Consider the following 15,288-nt stretch of genomic DNA (forward strand, 5'->3'; position numbering starts at 1 on the left):
TATAGATCTATATTTATGTGCATGTATATGTATGTATTGCTATGTCATGCGAAAGTCACTAGGCCTCCATCGAGTTCTCTCATTTCATATTGCGCCCAAACCAATTGAACGTATTGTACTGGCAATTATAGGTTGTAAGTAATAAATGGCTCTTAAGATTTCATTTTTTCGCTAGAGCAGCCCTTAAATTCATTACGATTTTTTCCACAGTTGTTTCTAGATAATTTTTCTTTATCAATAATGCCTTGCTTTGGTCCTTAACGATAACTTCATCATGTTTCAAATCGTCGACGTATTTGGATTTGTCTTGCAAAATGAATGCTTTACCACAGGACCTCCATACCTTGTCTACGGGATATGATTCTAGTTCTGTAGCAGTAACTTTTGCTAACATATCTTGTCTTTCTAACCGATCCAGTTGCTGGGTAACAACATTCAATTGGGCCTTCGAGCTTCTTAAGTTGGATGTCAGCTCCTGAATTATTGGTGATACGGACATTTGTGATACGATGAACCCTTCTCGTTAGGACTTTATATTTGTTTCTGTCATCTTTTGGGTTTTTCAAGAGTATCTAATTATCTAAATTTTCTAATCCCACAAAACGTTTAACATCAGTCAATGTAGTAGAGCACGCGAAAACAGTACGAGATATGCCGCAGATGCACCGCTTTTTCAGTGGGTCTATAAACTCCATAAAGACTGGAATCATACAACATAGATGCTACGTCATTCCCAGGTCTAGCTATGCTCCCACGTTGGGCGGAGATTCCACCATTGAAAATAATCTAAAGACAGAAACCAATAGACTATCCAAGACAAGTCAAAAATTCTGGAAGCAGGTCTCAATAAAGGAAGACGGAAGTAAGTTGCTCATGCAGCTCGACTCAAAGTCTATTTTAACTCCCTTAGGCAATCCAATTGTGATTGACAAGGACAGAAGGCTACTGGCAATGCTGCTACAGAAAGAATGGGAAACATTGCCAAACAAGTCCATCAAACCACATCTCTTGCCACTTACTTCACTTGTGTCTCGTTGTATCGATTTAGAAAGCGTGCATGGTGAAAATGGGGACCCAGATCTCATGGCTAAGATTGGCGGCGATCGTGAAAAGATAGCGACTGATCTCTTACGTTATTTGGATACAGACACTCTTTTGATTTTCTCGCCACATTATGAGTATGAGGGTGCTTTGCGAGAGGCACAGAATAATTTATATTTGCCTTTAATTAGCACTGTTGAGCAATTCCTTAAAAGATACACTCCGTCGGAGGTCAATTTGAGAGTTCTTGACTCTGATACTGATGGTTTAAGAGGTAATAGTCAGGCAGCAAGCACTAGAGAGGCAGCCAAAAAATTCTTAGATTCTCTTTCTTTGTGGGACTTGGCTGTTTTTGAAAATACAGTCTTGACATCTAAATCATTTATTTGTGGAATATTAATGTTGCAAAGTAAGGCATCCTTAAAGCCATCGAGACATTTAGAGCTTAATACCGAAGAAATTGTTCGAGCAGCGACATTAGAGATTATTCATCAAGTTGAAAGGTGGGGTGAAGTTGAAGATACTCACGATGTCGATAAACGTGATGTACGCAGGAAGCTTCATGCAGCTGGGATTGTAGCTTTCCGAGAAAGAGGGTGATCAATTTGTCTGACAGAGATAACGAAAGCATATGTCCGTAATGATGATAAATATACATGTAAATGTCAATATTCTATAGATACGTTATACACGCTGGACTTCATAAATTATGATGGCTTTATCAGTTGATAAACTTGATCAGCTACAATTTTGTTTTGAAATTCTAAAAGCTTTTCATTTTTTTTGGAAGCTAATAGAAGCCCAGTCCGGCCAATCCTTTCAATTTCATCTAATTGACTGATGAATGTTAGCGGTTTTTTGTCCATCAAAACAATATTGAATTTTACCGCTATTATTGTGTCTTTTGACTCTTGCACACATATATCAACATGACCAATGCTTTGTACATTCCAGCCCTTTCCTTCAATTGCACTGTGAATTTTGACTTTTAAAGAAGATAAGAGAAGAACTGTATTGATTGTGTCCGTTTTTGGATCAGTTAGGCCTGACATGGCAGTGGAAGATCGTGTTAAGGGATTGCTAATACATGATGAAGGCATACTTGATAGTGTCTGTACTGTGGAAGACTTCGGCATAGAGCTTGGTAAATCTCCTTTTATACAATGCTGTAGAATGTTCAACAATCTTTCCACTTGCAGACATCTTAAGGTCAGCGTATTGAACTCGGAAGGAATCATGCTAGCCATAAAGTCTTCTTTCGGTATTACGATTTGAATGTCTTGTGCTGCTGATCTGATGCATTTCCACCCTTTGGAAATTTTTATGGCAAATTTACATGATTTGCTTTCCTCTGCTGTACGTGCTAACATGACTGTATTACCATCTCCAAGTCTGTAAATTAAAAAAGTCAGAGCACTTTTCCCAACCCTGTTCCAATGTTTCCCATTCCAAAATGAAATTCTCACTTGATTGTTTTCGAATATAACTTCGTCGTTGCGGGTATCAATACCTGGTGGTAGTGTTTCCGACTCCTTTTCAGTTGGGCTGTCCGTCGATTTCGCATCAAAAAGTGAAGACATTGAAGAAGAATTACTTCTTTTTTCTACTTCCCTCTCAATTTTCTCGGGTCCTCTAATTGTTTCCTCATCTTTTTTACTCTTTGAACTAAAAATACTCAACAAGGAAGACGAGTTCCTAGTATACAGCATTGGTTTATACATACCGGCCACAGGATTGAACACTGGCGATTCATTATGTGGATCCCCTTTGTGTTCTGGTTCTGTTGAAATAAAACTTTCGAGATCGCTGACTTCAACATCTTTTTCTGAGTTTATTGTTATCCTCTCTAATGAAGGTTCTTCGGAGACACTCTTGTACTTTTGCATAGTTAGCTCAGGTGTTGCAAGGGGTGAGAAGTCCATTTCGATGGCTCTATCCAGTTCAATCAACTTGTCGCAACTGAGATTTGCAATTTCTTGCAGAGACGGCGAAGCCAATAATGAAGAATTGGCTAGCCTTCCAACTTGAGACCCCGTCTCTTGTTCTACAGACATTAACGTAGAAAGTGGCCTTCTTAAGGGTTTGGACCTATGCAGTCCTGTCTGAGGTTTTTTTGCTTGAGATTGTGCTTGCGTCGACGTAGTGTTAGTATCTGTAGGAGAAACCGGAGATGGTAACATTATTGGGAGTCCTTCACTACTCAGCGGTCTTAAATCTTCAAGTTTAGAAAGCTTCAATTTGAATTTTTGATAAGAGTGTGATGATTTTGTTATTGAGGCAGAAGAGCTGGATCGAAGTATGGTCGGTATTAAATCATTTTTATCAAATAGCCTTTTAAATGACTGTTTCCAATGCGATTCCCACTGTAAAGGGTCAATACATTGAACCATCAAGGTAACATTGTTACCAGTGGCCGTTCTCAATTGCACTGTTGATTGTGATAAAAGATCGAAGATCTCCAGGTCATGTCTCCTCAACGAGGGAAAAAGTAAAGTCCTTCCGAGATCCAATAGTTTGTAGTTTCCTTTCAGAAGTTGTGATAGTAATTTTTTTGGAGAACTCGAGATATTTGGTAATTCTTCTGAATTTATCTTAAAAACAGCAAGTTCCCCATTGGAAAACTGGCATATTTCCACCAAGGAACGGTCAAAACTGAATTTCTTCAGCGATAGTCTAAAAAAGTCCCTTTTAGCCACTTTTGAAATATCCATCAGTGGTGCTGATACTACGTCAAAAGTGTGTGATAGCAAATCATGAACCTGATCAAGCCTTAGAATACAATTGTTGGCATCGTTATAAGACGAAAAGAACTGATCTTCGAAAGAACTAATTAATTGTCCTAAGCCATCGAAACCGCCACCCAAAATTTCCTGAACTTGAACCAAGCTCGAATAAAGATTCATCACGCAAACGACAAACGTAGGCCTGACCTTTGACCTAAAGACAGGGCTATCGATGGAAAATATAACCTTTGGTACTGCAGAAAGACACTTCTTGTAGCACTCCAGAAGATACTTATTTGAGAACCAACGCCTGAACGATAACAAAAGGTCAACTGGTGATGACAATGAGAGCTCCCCTATAATCTTACGCAAACATATGCCTAGTAACTGCGTTTGTTCCCTCAGACTCGACATAGGGTCCAACCTCGACACAGGATTCGGAAGAAACGACTCACATTCAACTGTCAACCGCGTCAAATTGGTAACATGTATTCTGTGAATCTCTTTTATTCCTCCTTGAATTGCCATGGGCCCCCACCTTGATAATAGCCGAACTCAAACCGAACTCCAGCTAAACCTTCACCTAGCTATTGGGTCTGGCGCTGTTAAACGAACTTTTTCACTAAAAGAATAACTCAAGCACTATTTATTCGGTGCCTATCAAATCGAAAGAATTCATCAAGCAGAACGAATCCCTCTAATAAATGGAGTTTTTGAAAGATGTAGTCTTGCAGAAGAAGCCTTTTGGTGAAAACGCATTGTGCCCAAAAAGAGAGTTTTTCGCGTCTAATGCTGCTTGACGCGTTGGCATTTTGACAATTCCAAAAAAAGAATACGATCGAGATAATTTGGCAACTGAAATTTATGCATGGAATTATGTATTTGATATCTATAAGGTAGAACCAAGATGTCTGTTACCGGTGAAATTATTCGTAATTTTTTTGTAGACTTCTTGCAGCCTTCTTGCAGCCTTCTTACAGACTTCTAGTAGGATTGTAGTATTGCAGAGGTGTAGGTTTGTGGAATTGTAGCTGAAATAGATGGAATAATACCGTTCAGTGAATTCTCACCTTTTCGTAGAAGGTACGTAAATCCTGCGTACAGGTTCCTTTTAATCTGCATCCCTTAAGTGATACGACTAGGTCACCCTCTGTATAGTAATAGGGATCTAACTCTTTATCTGAATTGTTTCCCTCTTCTTCAGAGGGTGGGTTGGGATTAACGGGAGCAGCTAACAGTTTTTGATGAACGAGGGCCGTTTTGCCCAAAATGTGAGGATGCCATTGCAAAAGGTGCCCGACACCTGCCGAGAAGCTTTCCCAGTCGTAAGTAGTATATAATTTGTCCATGAGAAATTCCAAGAAAGCCTTGCCGTAAAGATCATTTGAGACAACAAATGCAGACATATCCAGAAAGCCTTGTGGGGACTGAGGTATAATCATTTTGGTATTCTTCACTTGAAAGTGGTTATAAGTTCTGATGTTAGATTCTGCAACAACTGGAGTATTTTTTAATAGGGCAATTTCTAAGGTCTTGGGATCTAACAGGTTTTGCTGCAAAGAAATATCCAGGTTCATTATCAGCGATTCGTGATCGAGGAAGAAAAGGTACTTAGCCTTGGGGAATGCATGCATGGCAGCTCTCATGATTAGAGGTTTAGCATACTCGTAATCAGTTCGCAAATTTTGCCTTTGCAACATTGGAACAAATTCTTGGATCCAGCGAATGTAAACGGCATACTTTTGCTTTTGAGCATAATCGACCCTGTTTTGAACAACGTTGAACACCGTTTCGAGCTCGCTTAACTCAAAATCAATAAGAGTAACAATAACGATTTCCGGTGAGGGCGTTTCCTTCTTGTAAACCCATTTTCCATGATCCAAGAAAGATTTCTTCACCAGCAATACTTGATCTGTTGTTTTCTTCTTCTCTTCGTCTGTCAATGGCTTGTCCTCTGGTTTCAATACGTAGCCTTTGTTACCTTCTAGATCTGTTCTGGTGTTATACAGTCCACCAATACCAAGTTCCCTCAAAACTGGCATGTGCTCGATAGGCGGAAATATCAAAGAGCTCTTAGCTGGCATTTCGTTCATATAATAACCATGTTCAGGTAGATACTGTTTTCGCGATGCGTTTCTGTAACTGAAAATACTGCTGCACAGATAGAGAAAGATAGTAATACCTGCCAGTATTCCCAAAGGCTTCACACTTTTACCTACGGTGAGGCCAAATTCTTTAGTAAAAATGTTGTTAACTCTGGGGGATATTGACCATTTTTTCTTAGACCCCGACTTAAGTTTTGATTTCGGTCTCAAAGCCATCTTGATAACAGCAATAATGGCAAGTATTAGCAGCAAAACGTCAGATTACGATCGAAAGGGCCCAGAATTACCTGTTGGATAAAAATTAAATGAGTAAATGGTCTACCAATAGCACTGGGTTCACCTCAACACTTGTTTATTTCGTTGTTTCATTCCACCAATTTTTTCATGTCTCGCTTTTGATTCGAGCCACATGTAGTGCGATAAAGACAAACGTATGCCATACATTCACGTGTAGATAAGTAAAACAATACAAAAAATGCTATATAATGGGACTAATCAGTTAGGGTTGGGCTGTTGCGTGGAATATTGCCACTGCGGTCACTGTTGTAATTGTCGTTGCCATTGTCGTCATCATTGTAATTGTCATTGTCGCTGTCAGCTGCGTCTTCATCGTCATCTAACATATCGTTGGCGTCGATGTAGGGCAAGACCTGTTTCTGAAGAGAATCTCTTATCTGAAACTTTCTTATGACAATTGAAACGACAGCACTGGCTATTGCGGTCGCGAGAAGTGCATAGCTGCCTTTTTGGAAGTAAGGAGTAGTGGTTGCTGGAAAAAACACTATGGACCACCAAGCGTTTACAGCGCCTGAAAACATGTTCATAGAAGCCAGAACAATGGCACGCTCTTGCAAATCTTGATGGCACTCGACGTTTGCCCAGGCAAAGAAAACTGCTTGGCCAGCGTAAGCTATACCACCTAGATACTGTGCTGTGAACATGATTCCGGCATTGAGTGGTCTTACGCGAATCATAATGGCAACCACGCACATTACTACAGCTAAAATCACTGCAACGTGCCAATGTTTTGCCCTACGCCAGTAACTCAAGTACAAAGCAGATCCAATGGTGGACACAATACCCACCGCAAATATACCGGATGGAAAATTGTTCCTGTTGGACAAGGAATAGTCCTGATTGGTTAACCAAAGAGCAAAAGTCGAATTTGATACTAGACTTAAATTCTCACCACCAAGAATCCACACTAGAGAGAAAAGCCACCAGTGCCATCTTTTGAAAACTCTGGGTATCACAGACCAATCCAGCTTAGTGCTTTCATCTCTAACAGGTAACCTTCTACGTGCATACTTCAATTCGTCACTGCTAAATATCACTTTGGTCATTGAAAATTTGGCTTTATCGCTATCGATTTCAGGCATACCTGGAAAGAAAATGAAACCATATATTGCGATAGGCAATGTCAAACAAGCATCAATGATGAATAGCCATCTCCAGCCTGCCAGTGATGCCTTCCCATTTAGGGATTTGTGAATCTGCACTTGCATAAAGCCACTGAACATCGAACCAACCAAACCAGAACTAGTGAAAATTGCACTTCTTGTCGCGAGCTCATTTTCCTTGTACCAAGATCCTAGTATTAAATGTGTGCCACTAAATGTACAACTCTCGAAAATTGCCTGGAAAAATCTGATCGCACAACACTGTTTGAACGAGGAGATCTTGAACAACGATAAAGTCAATACACCCCAAGCCAACGTACAGAAACTCAGCCATATTCTTGGTGATACAATTAACAGTATTAAATTGTTTGGTATCATCGATACTATATACCCAATGGTAAAGCACATGTTGGCAATATTGATATCATTCCCTTGGAAATTCAAGTCCTCTTTCATTCCTGATATATATGCATTGACAAACGCAATACGATCTACATAATTGATCCAATACTGAAGACAGACAAAAGATAATACAAATAGATCAATCTTGAAAAGTAGAAACTTTTCCTTGACAGTTCTTCTCGGTTTTACATCATCTTCGTGAGCAAAATGTGTCTCCTCAGCAAAAGAACCCTCTTTGCCCATCTCATTAGTCTTCTTGAATCTATGACAGGATGTTCTCTTTTCGTTGACACATCTCTCCCATTGAGTTTTAAATAACTTTTCCGAATGTTGACAAAAGTTGAGAGCCAAGATATTAATCGTTTCCAGTGATTCGAGGTCAGTCTTAGTCTGTATTAAAAGTATTTTCAGCTATTATCGTCATTGCCATTATCATCACCTCCATCAAGAAGGCCCTTGATCTCTGTTTCAATGCGCTGTTCACGACTCTCTTCAAGCTTCGTTTTCTTTCCTTTAGCGATCTCCATTCTCTCTGTTAAAAAATCATTGATTTCATCTTGCAAACCGGTCAAATGGCATCTCAATTGACCTAATGTCGTTATTTGTCCGTTGTCATCGGTTCTTGGTTCGCTGGGCCTGTCCTTATCAATCTGGCCAGCATTTAAAACATGTGGACTAGGTCCAGTGGTGCTTCCATCCGTAGTTTGATAACGAGGGCATGTTGGATCGACACGAAAAACATGCGACTCCAAATCTGGAGAACTATAAGAAGCAAACGGCACGGACATTCAAGCTTAAGACTTTTGAATTGTTACGAGTCCACCCTCATTGTAAGGTCCCGCTACCTTTCACTTTGTTTGTATATACGTAAAACACTTTTCACTATTCTTTGACAGCTGTCCGACGGAAGCCCGGACAGTCCACTTACTTGCAAATGCGATGCTCAAATGCAGTAGATGTTGGCTTATTCACAACATTTGAGCTTCTATCTGGCTTGAATTATTTTGCCTTTGGATATGCGGAGCAAGTGGATGTTGAACTCTGGTTCCTATCAAACTTTTCTGTTTTACGTTGTATTTTAGTCAACCAAACATAAATATTTAACAAAAAACTTTATTTCATGCCGTAATATAATAAAAACCTGACATTAAATTACTTACAATTATAACGCACTCGAATGCTGCGCTAAAGCTTCTTAAATACTGTTTAATCTGTATATCAATCATAAAAAAAGCAAAATCAAAAAACACACTCCAGCTTTTCAACACATCCATAGTGGAATATAACCACACCATCATTACTTAATTCATCCCTTCCTTAGCACTGCATAGGGATTTCCATTCTTCTGGATAATTATTCCAAGAAGTATATTCCTCCTGCAGAGCATTCACTTGTAAAAGTAAACCACTTTCCATATGCCAACCGATGTGACAATGGAATGGCCAGACTCCAGGGTTGTCAACAACAAATCTAATAACGGCCCATCCAAATCCAGGAATATTAAAAGTATCCCTTAGCACAGCATTTTCGAAATTCATCTCGTTTGAATCCTCATTATAGTAAGAGTCGTCAAAATATCCAGTATCGCCGACTCTTAAAATCCAAAATTTGTGACCATGCAAATGAAAGGGATGTGCACCATCATCATAATTGTTTATCACGAAATCAACAACCGCACCTCTTTGATTTAAGTTAATCATGAATTGATCCTCGTTAAAAGTCATTAAATCATCATTCTCGAGACTTTTTATGGGGTTATCATTCGGATTAGTAACCAGCTCGTACATTGATGATGACTTGTCATAGGATACATAGGTATGATCATTGAAATAACCGCGTGTCTTTTGATATGCGCCAATGAAAAACGAAACGTCTAGATCTATTTTAAGATCAGGCAGATGGGAGCCATTTTGCACTATTGGTACTTTTAGATCTGAATCCTTTGTCTTCAACAAAGATTGGTCAAATTCTCTACATTGAACTTGGCCACCATTGTAATTCCAGTCTGAAGCGGGTATCTCAAGGTCTGATGCATCTCTGGCTCCTGTGTAGGTGACGACTGCAGTCACGATGTGATTGAAATTTCGATTAACTTCTTTAGAACAGAATTGATTGAAATTTGCATGCAACCAATAATTCTTCAAATCCTCTTTAGAGTCCAATGGTTGCAAAATGAAAGAGTAACGCTGTGCCACGGATACACTCAATGATTCAACTGTTAACGGATCAACGAGAGTGCCATCAGATTCAATAATTTCAAGCATATGACGATCGATTTCAAACTCAAAAGGCAAAAAAAACCCAGCATTGACCAGACGAACTCTATATGTAGAATCTGGATCCAAATTAAACATTGTGACACTGACTGGCGAATACTGTAAATCATCAACCGATTCACCATTTGGTGCTAGATATCTCGATTCAACATAATCGAAAAAGTTAGCTCCCTGAATTAAGCCGTTGTCAGGATCGGGCTCTGTATTTTCGTTATCTGGTCCTAAATACTCCTCAAGGTAATTCGTCGAAATATCGTGATAGTAGTCACTAACCACTACGACAATATCTTGGTCGTACTCGGTACCTATCATATCGAGTTCTTCCTGTGAATGGATGACCAGCGGCCCAAAGAGCCCATCAGCATACTGCGAGCCGTAGTGCGAATGATACCAATAGGTACCGAACTGGTCGTCATCGAGTTCGATTTCGTAAACATACGACTGTTCAGGAGGAATGGGGCACTGATTGATGAAAGAGGCGCCATCCTGAAAAGAGTTCTTCTTGTTGTAAAACAAACCGTGGCAATGTATCGTCACAGGCTCCGTGCTCATTTGATTCGAGACATGTATAAAAAGCGTATCACCTGCGTTTGCCTCTATCAACGGCGCGGGATACTGGCCATTCACCACCGTCAAATTACGCACCATACCATCTGGATTTCTACCTTCCAGCGTCGAAATATTGAAGTAGTAGTGTCTCTCCTGATTGCGCGGCTCGTTCATCCAGTACTGTGTATCCATCGTGTAATTCTTGGCCGTGTCAAGTCTCCACGAAACCGCTGCGCTGTCCACCACGGTAACCGCCTCTGCATTCTTCACAAGCGCGTGGTTACGATGCTTCACCTCCCTCAGCGTAAACACAAATATTAAAACCGGTATTACCACTATAAGAGACCACTTCAAAGCCCGCAGAAATCTAACCTCTTTCGAATACCGCAGCTCCTTGCCCGGATGTTGCCCCTGCTCTTCGAGATCCTCCTCGATCGCAAGCCCGTCTATTTGCTCCTCCCCGTCTTCGAAATCCTCTTCCTCTTCTTTGGGCGGACCCATTCGAAGTTCCTCTATCGCTATATCCTTTTTCATTCCTGATGCGCCGGTTTCCCAGTTATTTCCTCAAGAGACCAAACTCTCGTCCTTTCACAGTCCACTGTTATATGTCAAATCCACACAACCTAGGTCATCCGTTCAACCATTTCAACCCATTCAACCCACCACTACACTTAGTTCCCATGTTTATCATCCTGCCTTTTACCGAAGACAACGTGCTTTCCGATTTATTACTTTCAGTCCCTTGTAAACTTAAATTAATGCATTAGCCCTTCACATTCTCCACACGTGGTACCAAAGAAAGCCTTTTGAGGAAGAAACGGGCTTGTTTGTCGTTTCTGTTTCGGAATGCTGAAAAGCTGTGTATTAATCATTAATATAGTCACAGCGTGCTAGTATTACCTCCACGTGGCGCCAGGCAGATAGTCACAGTCGGAAAGCGGAAGCGCGCGACGCAAATTCGAGGGAAAAGGGAAACAGATGAAGTGAAGATGCAGAAACATGTTGAAAGACAACCTGATTCGTTGTGACGACAGGATCGTGGAAACAGGGCAGTGGCAACAGCACCGTGCCAAAGTTGTCTCGGTTGGGCTTCTGTTCCGCAGCGGAGCAGGGAAGCGCCAGGCTGCCACCCGGCATTAACGGCGAAACTGTAAAACGGTCCCACATGTGCTTGGCGATGGTTTTATTGGCGATGGTGGTATTGGCGATGGTAGTATTGGCGGGCATGTGGCATTGCAACCCAGGTTACATGCCAATTCGACCCCACTGGTGTGAAAAATTCTTTCTTGCACGTTGTAGTCTCGAGGCCGTCTGGGTCGTTGGAGGAGTATAAATACGATCGTAGCGCATCGACTAGGGATATGGAGGTTGCCGGTTTTATTCTGGAGTGTTGATCTCATCTCACCAAGGAATTGTCGAGACATGAAACTGAACTCAATTGTTGCTGCTGCTGCCACCACGGCCGTCACCGCTTGGGCTGCGGACTCTTCGTCCTCTAGGGTGGAAAGAACGTACTCCACTATTTCGCCAATGGCGTCAGAAATTGCGAGTGCAGCAAGTAACGCGACGACCAATCATTTCACCTCAAACGTGACCGGTGCAGCTTTTGACCGTATCGTTATCGTCTGGCTGGAGAACACGGACTACGACAAAGCTGCTGGTCAAGAAGACTTGAAATGGTTGGCGCAACAGGGTATTGTTCTGGACAATTACTGGGGGTTGACGCATCCTTCTGAGCCAAACTACATTGCTTCTGTTGGTGGTGACTACTTTGCTCTGGATGACGACAGGTTCATCGCTCTACCTTCCAACATCTCGACCATTGTTGATTTATTCGATACCAAGGAAATCTCGTGGTCAGAATACCAGGAACATCTACCACACACTGGTTTCCAGGGCTTCAATTACTCTAACCAAGACAATTTTGCCAACGACTATGTCAGAAAACACAATCCACTGGTGATGTATGATTCCGTTGCCCAAAATGAAACTAGATTAGCAAACATCAAGAACTTTACCATGTTTGAGCAAGATTTGAACGACAGAACGCTTCCACAGTACTCTTTCATCACGCCAAACATGACAAACGACGGTCATGATACCAACATCAGAATTGCAGGTAAATGGAGTAGAGACTTCTTGGAACCTCTATTATCCAATGAGTATTTCATGGAAAACACTTTGGTTGTTTTAACATTTGATGAAAATGAAACCTATTCGATCAAGAACAAGGTTTTCACTATTTTATTAGGTGGTGCTGTTCCAGATGAATTGAAAAACACTACCGACTCCACTTATTACGACCATTACTCCTTGATTTCTTCTCCAGTTGCTAACTGGGATTTACCCTCGTTAGGTAGACATGATGTGGACGCAAACGTCTTCGAACTTGTTGCTAATGTTACCAACATCACCAACAAGGATGTTGATACCACGTACAAATTAAACAATGCAACCTATGTTGGATATCTTTTAGATGACCAGATCGCTCTTCCTGCACCAAATGTTACTGCAATTAATAGAAACGGCAGGGGTGTTTTACAGCAAGTTGTTGATCAATGGGGTGATGAATACTCTGCGCAAATGTCGGCTAGTTATTTCACATCAACTACTACCACCGTCTCTGCCTCAGTTGGTGATGCTGCAACAATGACGTTGGCTGGAAATTCTTCCACTTTGGCTACAAGTTCAGCTACCCAAGGATCTAATTCTACCACACATCCTTTCACTTCTACGGGTGCGGGTGCTGTTATCAATGCCCTATCTTTGAGTTCGCTCATCGGTATGTTGGCTGTATTCATATAAAAGTCTTTACCGCCGATAAGTCTCAAAAAGAGACATGATTTAAGGCAGGTTTTTTTTATTTATATATTTATTGTACCTATATATGGTATCTCAAACTTTTCTGTTTGACATTATTTTGAGTCTGCTTCATTGAAGAAAAAGGCGATACTGCAAGCAAGGCAACAAACACAAATGTCCGCCAATTCGGACCTGGAAGCCTGCATCGATTGGTGTAGGACCAATGGCAGTTATGTCGATGATCGTATTGTGTTCAAACTGACTGAAAAGGTGGGCATAACAGCAGTTGCCTCAGAAGCAATATCAACTAAAAAGCCATTAATTTCAATACCGAAGAAATTACTCATCACCAATGAGGTCGCTATGAAGCACTTTGATATTACGGAACCAGTTGTTAGCCGAGGAAATCCTAATGTATTGGGTCAGCTTCTCACCGCTAAACTAAAGTTTGGAAGTGACGAAGAATGCTTTCATAGGCCTTATATTCGGATTTTGCCATTAAAGCTCGACCAACCCTATTTTTGGTCAGCAGATCAGCTCGAAATCTTGAAGGGAACTGACCTGCATCTTATGCTTAGACAGAATTTAGCGAAAATGGCATCAGAATGGATAGATGTGCTAGAATTTTTGAAATTGAAACCCAATGACATGCAATTCTACAACAAATTAAAATCATCTCAGGATATTGATATACTTTCTCTATTTTTGTCAATGAATGAAATTAGCATCGGAACCTCATGGTTAAGTTTTCCTGCATACGTTTGGGCTACTAGCATTTTTAACTCAAGGGCATTCCCGGAGATTATCATGAATAGTCAAACTTCAAACATCAATCAAGCCTTTCTTTACCCAATTGTCGACTTACTGAATCATAAAAACGATACAAAGGTGAAATGGGTTTTTGAGAATGATGAGGTGAGCTTTATAAGTCTTGAAAGTTTGAAGAAAAGTGAGGAAATATTTAATAGTTACGGAGATAAATCCAACGAAGAGCTGCTTCTTAATTATGGGTTTGTTCAGGAAAATAATGCAAATGACTTTACAAGATTGAGTTTAAAATTGGAAAAACAAATGCTAGATAATGCTTCAAGTTTCGGTATTGATATCAAAGATCATATTGTTGCTGATGATTGTGTCCAGTTCAAACTAACCAACGAGCAGCCACTGCCAGACAGCCTTCTTGAAATGTTCAATTTTCTATGCAAGCTAAAGTCTGAGTCTCAGTTGACTCTAAGAGGTGCACTGGAAGGCCAAGACGAACTGCACGAAATCCTGATCCAAAAAGTTGACTTTTTCAAGAAAAGGTCGAAGATCAACCGACCTTTGGCAGCTAGCACAGATTTAATAGCCACAATAAAACAATATTTGAACTCTGACAGGAGAATCTACAATAATAGCCTAGAGGCATTACAAAAACTACAAAAACAGACAATGAGGAAAAATGCAATTTCCATGACGAGTTTCAAAACAATTTTCAAGAATGATAAAGAATTTGCGAATAGTCTCCTAATTGCATTTGGCATCGCAAATTTCGAGGACTTCGCAAAACAGGGTTGTATGAGGGAAGCTTTACTGCTGTGGATTGTAAGAGTCGCAAATAAAGATTCGTATCCAAGAAAGCTATCCTACGCTCCTCCCAGATACATTTACGACTGTTTCCAGGAGGTGAATAGATCAATTGTTATCCAAAAAGAAGATGTTATGGAGTTCATGAGTTTTTACAAAAAGCTGTTTCCAAATCTAAGCAAAAAGATTCCAGAAACCTTCGACGTTGGTAATTGGGGGATAAGACAATTCATTGTAGCTGACAATGTTATGGATCGTTTAGTATGGACAAGGAAACAAACACAGGAACCATATTTCATTCTGCAGAACAAAATTTAGAGGTGAGAAAACAGTTATATATATTATAATCCTTTTTTTTTTAAAATTTTTTTCAAAAAAAACTAACATATAATGGTATATATTAATCAATTTATAACAGTAATCT

General features: G+C 40.3%; 9 protein-coding genes across 9 annotated transcripts; 3 read left to right on the forward strand and 6 right to left on the reverse strand.

The window, feature by feature from the left end:
- Positions 1 to 160: 160 nt before the first annotated feature.
- On the reverse strand, positions 161 to 499 carry PFD1 (prefolding complex chaperone subunit; the record flags this gene model as incomplete). The annotated part of the gene is made up of 1 exon (XM_037290863.1): positions 161 to 499. One exon carries the CDS (start codon positions 497 to 499, stop codon positions 161 to 163), a length of 339 nt encoding a protein of 112 aa, XP_037146758.1.
- A 152-nt stretch (positions 500 to 651) lies between these two features.
- ATP12 (ATP synthase complex assembly protein ATP12) lies at positions 652 to 1,641 on the forward strand (the record flags this gene model as incomplete). Its single annotated transcript, XM_037290864.1, has 1 exon — positions 652 to 1,641. One exon carries the CDS (start codon positions 652 to 654, stop codon positions 1,639 to 1,641), a length of 990 nt encoding a protein of 329 aa, XP_037146759.1.
- A 107-nt stretch (positions 1,642 to 1,748) lies between these two features.
- Positions 1,749 to 4,292, reverse strand: RBH1 (Rbh1p; the record flags this gene model as incomplete). Its single annotated transcript, XM_037290865.1, has 1 exon — positions 1,749 to 4,292. The coding sequence occupies one exon, from the start codon at positions 4,290 to 4,292 to the stop codon at positions 1,749 to 1,751; it is 2,544 nt and encodes an 847-aa protein (XP_037146760.1).
- A 527-nt stretch (positions 4,293 to 4,819) lies between these two features.
- On the reverse strand, positions 4,820 to 6,085 carry MNN11 (alpha-1,6-mannosyltransferase; the record flags this gene model as incomplete). Its single annotated transcript, XM_037290866.1, has 1 exon — positions 4,820 to 6,085. One exon carries the CDS (start codon positions 6,083 to 6,085, stop codon positions 4,820 to 4,822), a length of 1,266 nt encoding a protein of 421 aa, XP_037146761.1.
- Positions 6,086 to 6,360: 275 nt separating this feature from the next.
- FEN2 (Fen2p) lies at positions 6,361 to 7,914 on the reverse strand (the record flags this gene model as incomplete). The annotated part of the gene is made up of 1 exon (XM_037290867.1): positions 6,361 to 7,914. The coding sequence occupies one exon, from the start codon at positions 7,912 to 7,914 to the stop codon at positions 6,361 to 6,363; it is 1,554 nt and encodes a 517-aa protein (XP_037146762.1).
- Positions 7,915 to 8,078: 164 nt separating this feature from the next.
- On the reverse strand, positions 8,079 to 8,459 carry GON7 (chromatin DNA-binding EKC/KEOPS complex subunit GON7; the record flags this gene model as incomplete). The annotated part of the gene is made up of 1 exon (XM_037290868.1): positions 8,079 to 8,459. One exon carries the CDS (start codon positions 8,457 to 8,459, stop codon positions 8,079 to 8,081), a length of 381 nt encoding a protein of 126 aa, XP_037146763.1.
- A 513-nt stretch (positions 8,460 to 8,972) lies between these two features.
- HG535_0H03660 (uncharacterized protein) lies at positions 8,973 to 11,030 on the reverse strand (the record flags this gene model as incomplete). The annotated part of the gene is made up of 1 exon (XM_037290869.1): positions 8,973 to 11,030. The coding sequence occupies one exon, from the start codon at positions 11,028 to 11,030 to the stop codon at positions 8,973 to 8,975; it is 2,058 nt and encodes a 685-aa protein (XP_037146764.1).
- Positions 11,031 to 11,918: 888 nt separating this feature from the next.
- Positions 11,919 to 13,301, forward strand: HG535_0H03670 (uncharacterized protein; the record flags this gene model as incomplete). The annotated part of the gene is made up of 1 exon (XM_037290870.1): positions 11,919 to 13,301. One exon carries the CDS (start codon positions 11,919 to 11,921, stop codon positions 13,299 to 13,301), a length of 1,383 nt encoding a protein of 460 aa, XP_037146765.1.
- A 171-nt stretch (positions 13,302 to 13,472) lies between these two features.
- Positions 13,473 to 15,182, forward strand: EFM1 (protein-lysine N-methyltransferase; the record flags this gene model as incomplete). The annotated part of the gene is made up of 1 exon (XM_037290871.1): positions 13,473 to 15,182. The coding sequence occupies one exon, from the start codon at positions 13,473 to 13,475 to the stop codon at positions 15,180 to 15,182; it is 1,710 nt and encodes a 569-aa protein (XP_037146766.1).
- Between the last annotated feature and the right edge of the window lie 106 nt (positions 15,183 to 15,288).

The sequence above is a fragment of the Zygotorulaspora mrakii genome, chromosome 8, assembly GCF_013402915.1.
Source record: "Zygotorulaspora mrakii chromosome 8, complete sequence".
NCBI lineage: Eukaryota > Fungi > Ascomycota > Saccharomycetes > Saccharomycetales > Saccharomycetaceae > Zygotorulaspora > Zygotorulaspora mrakii.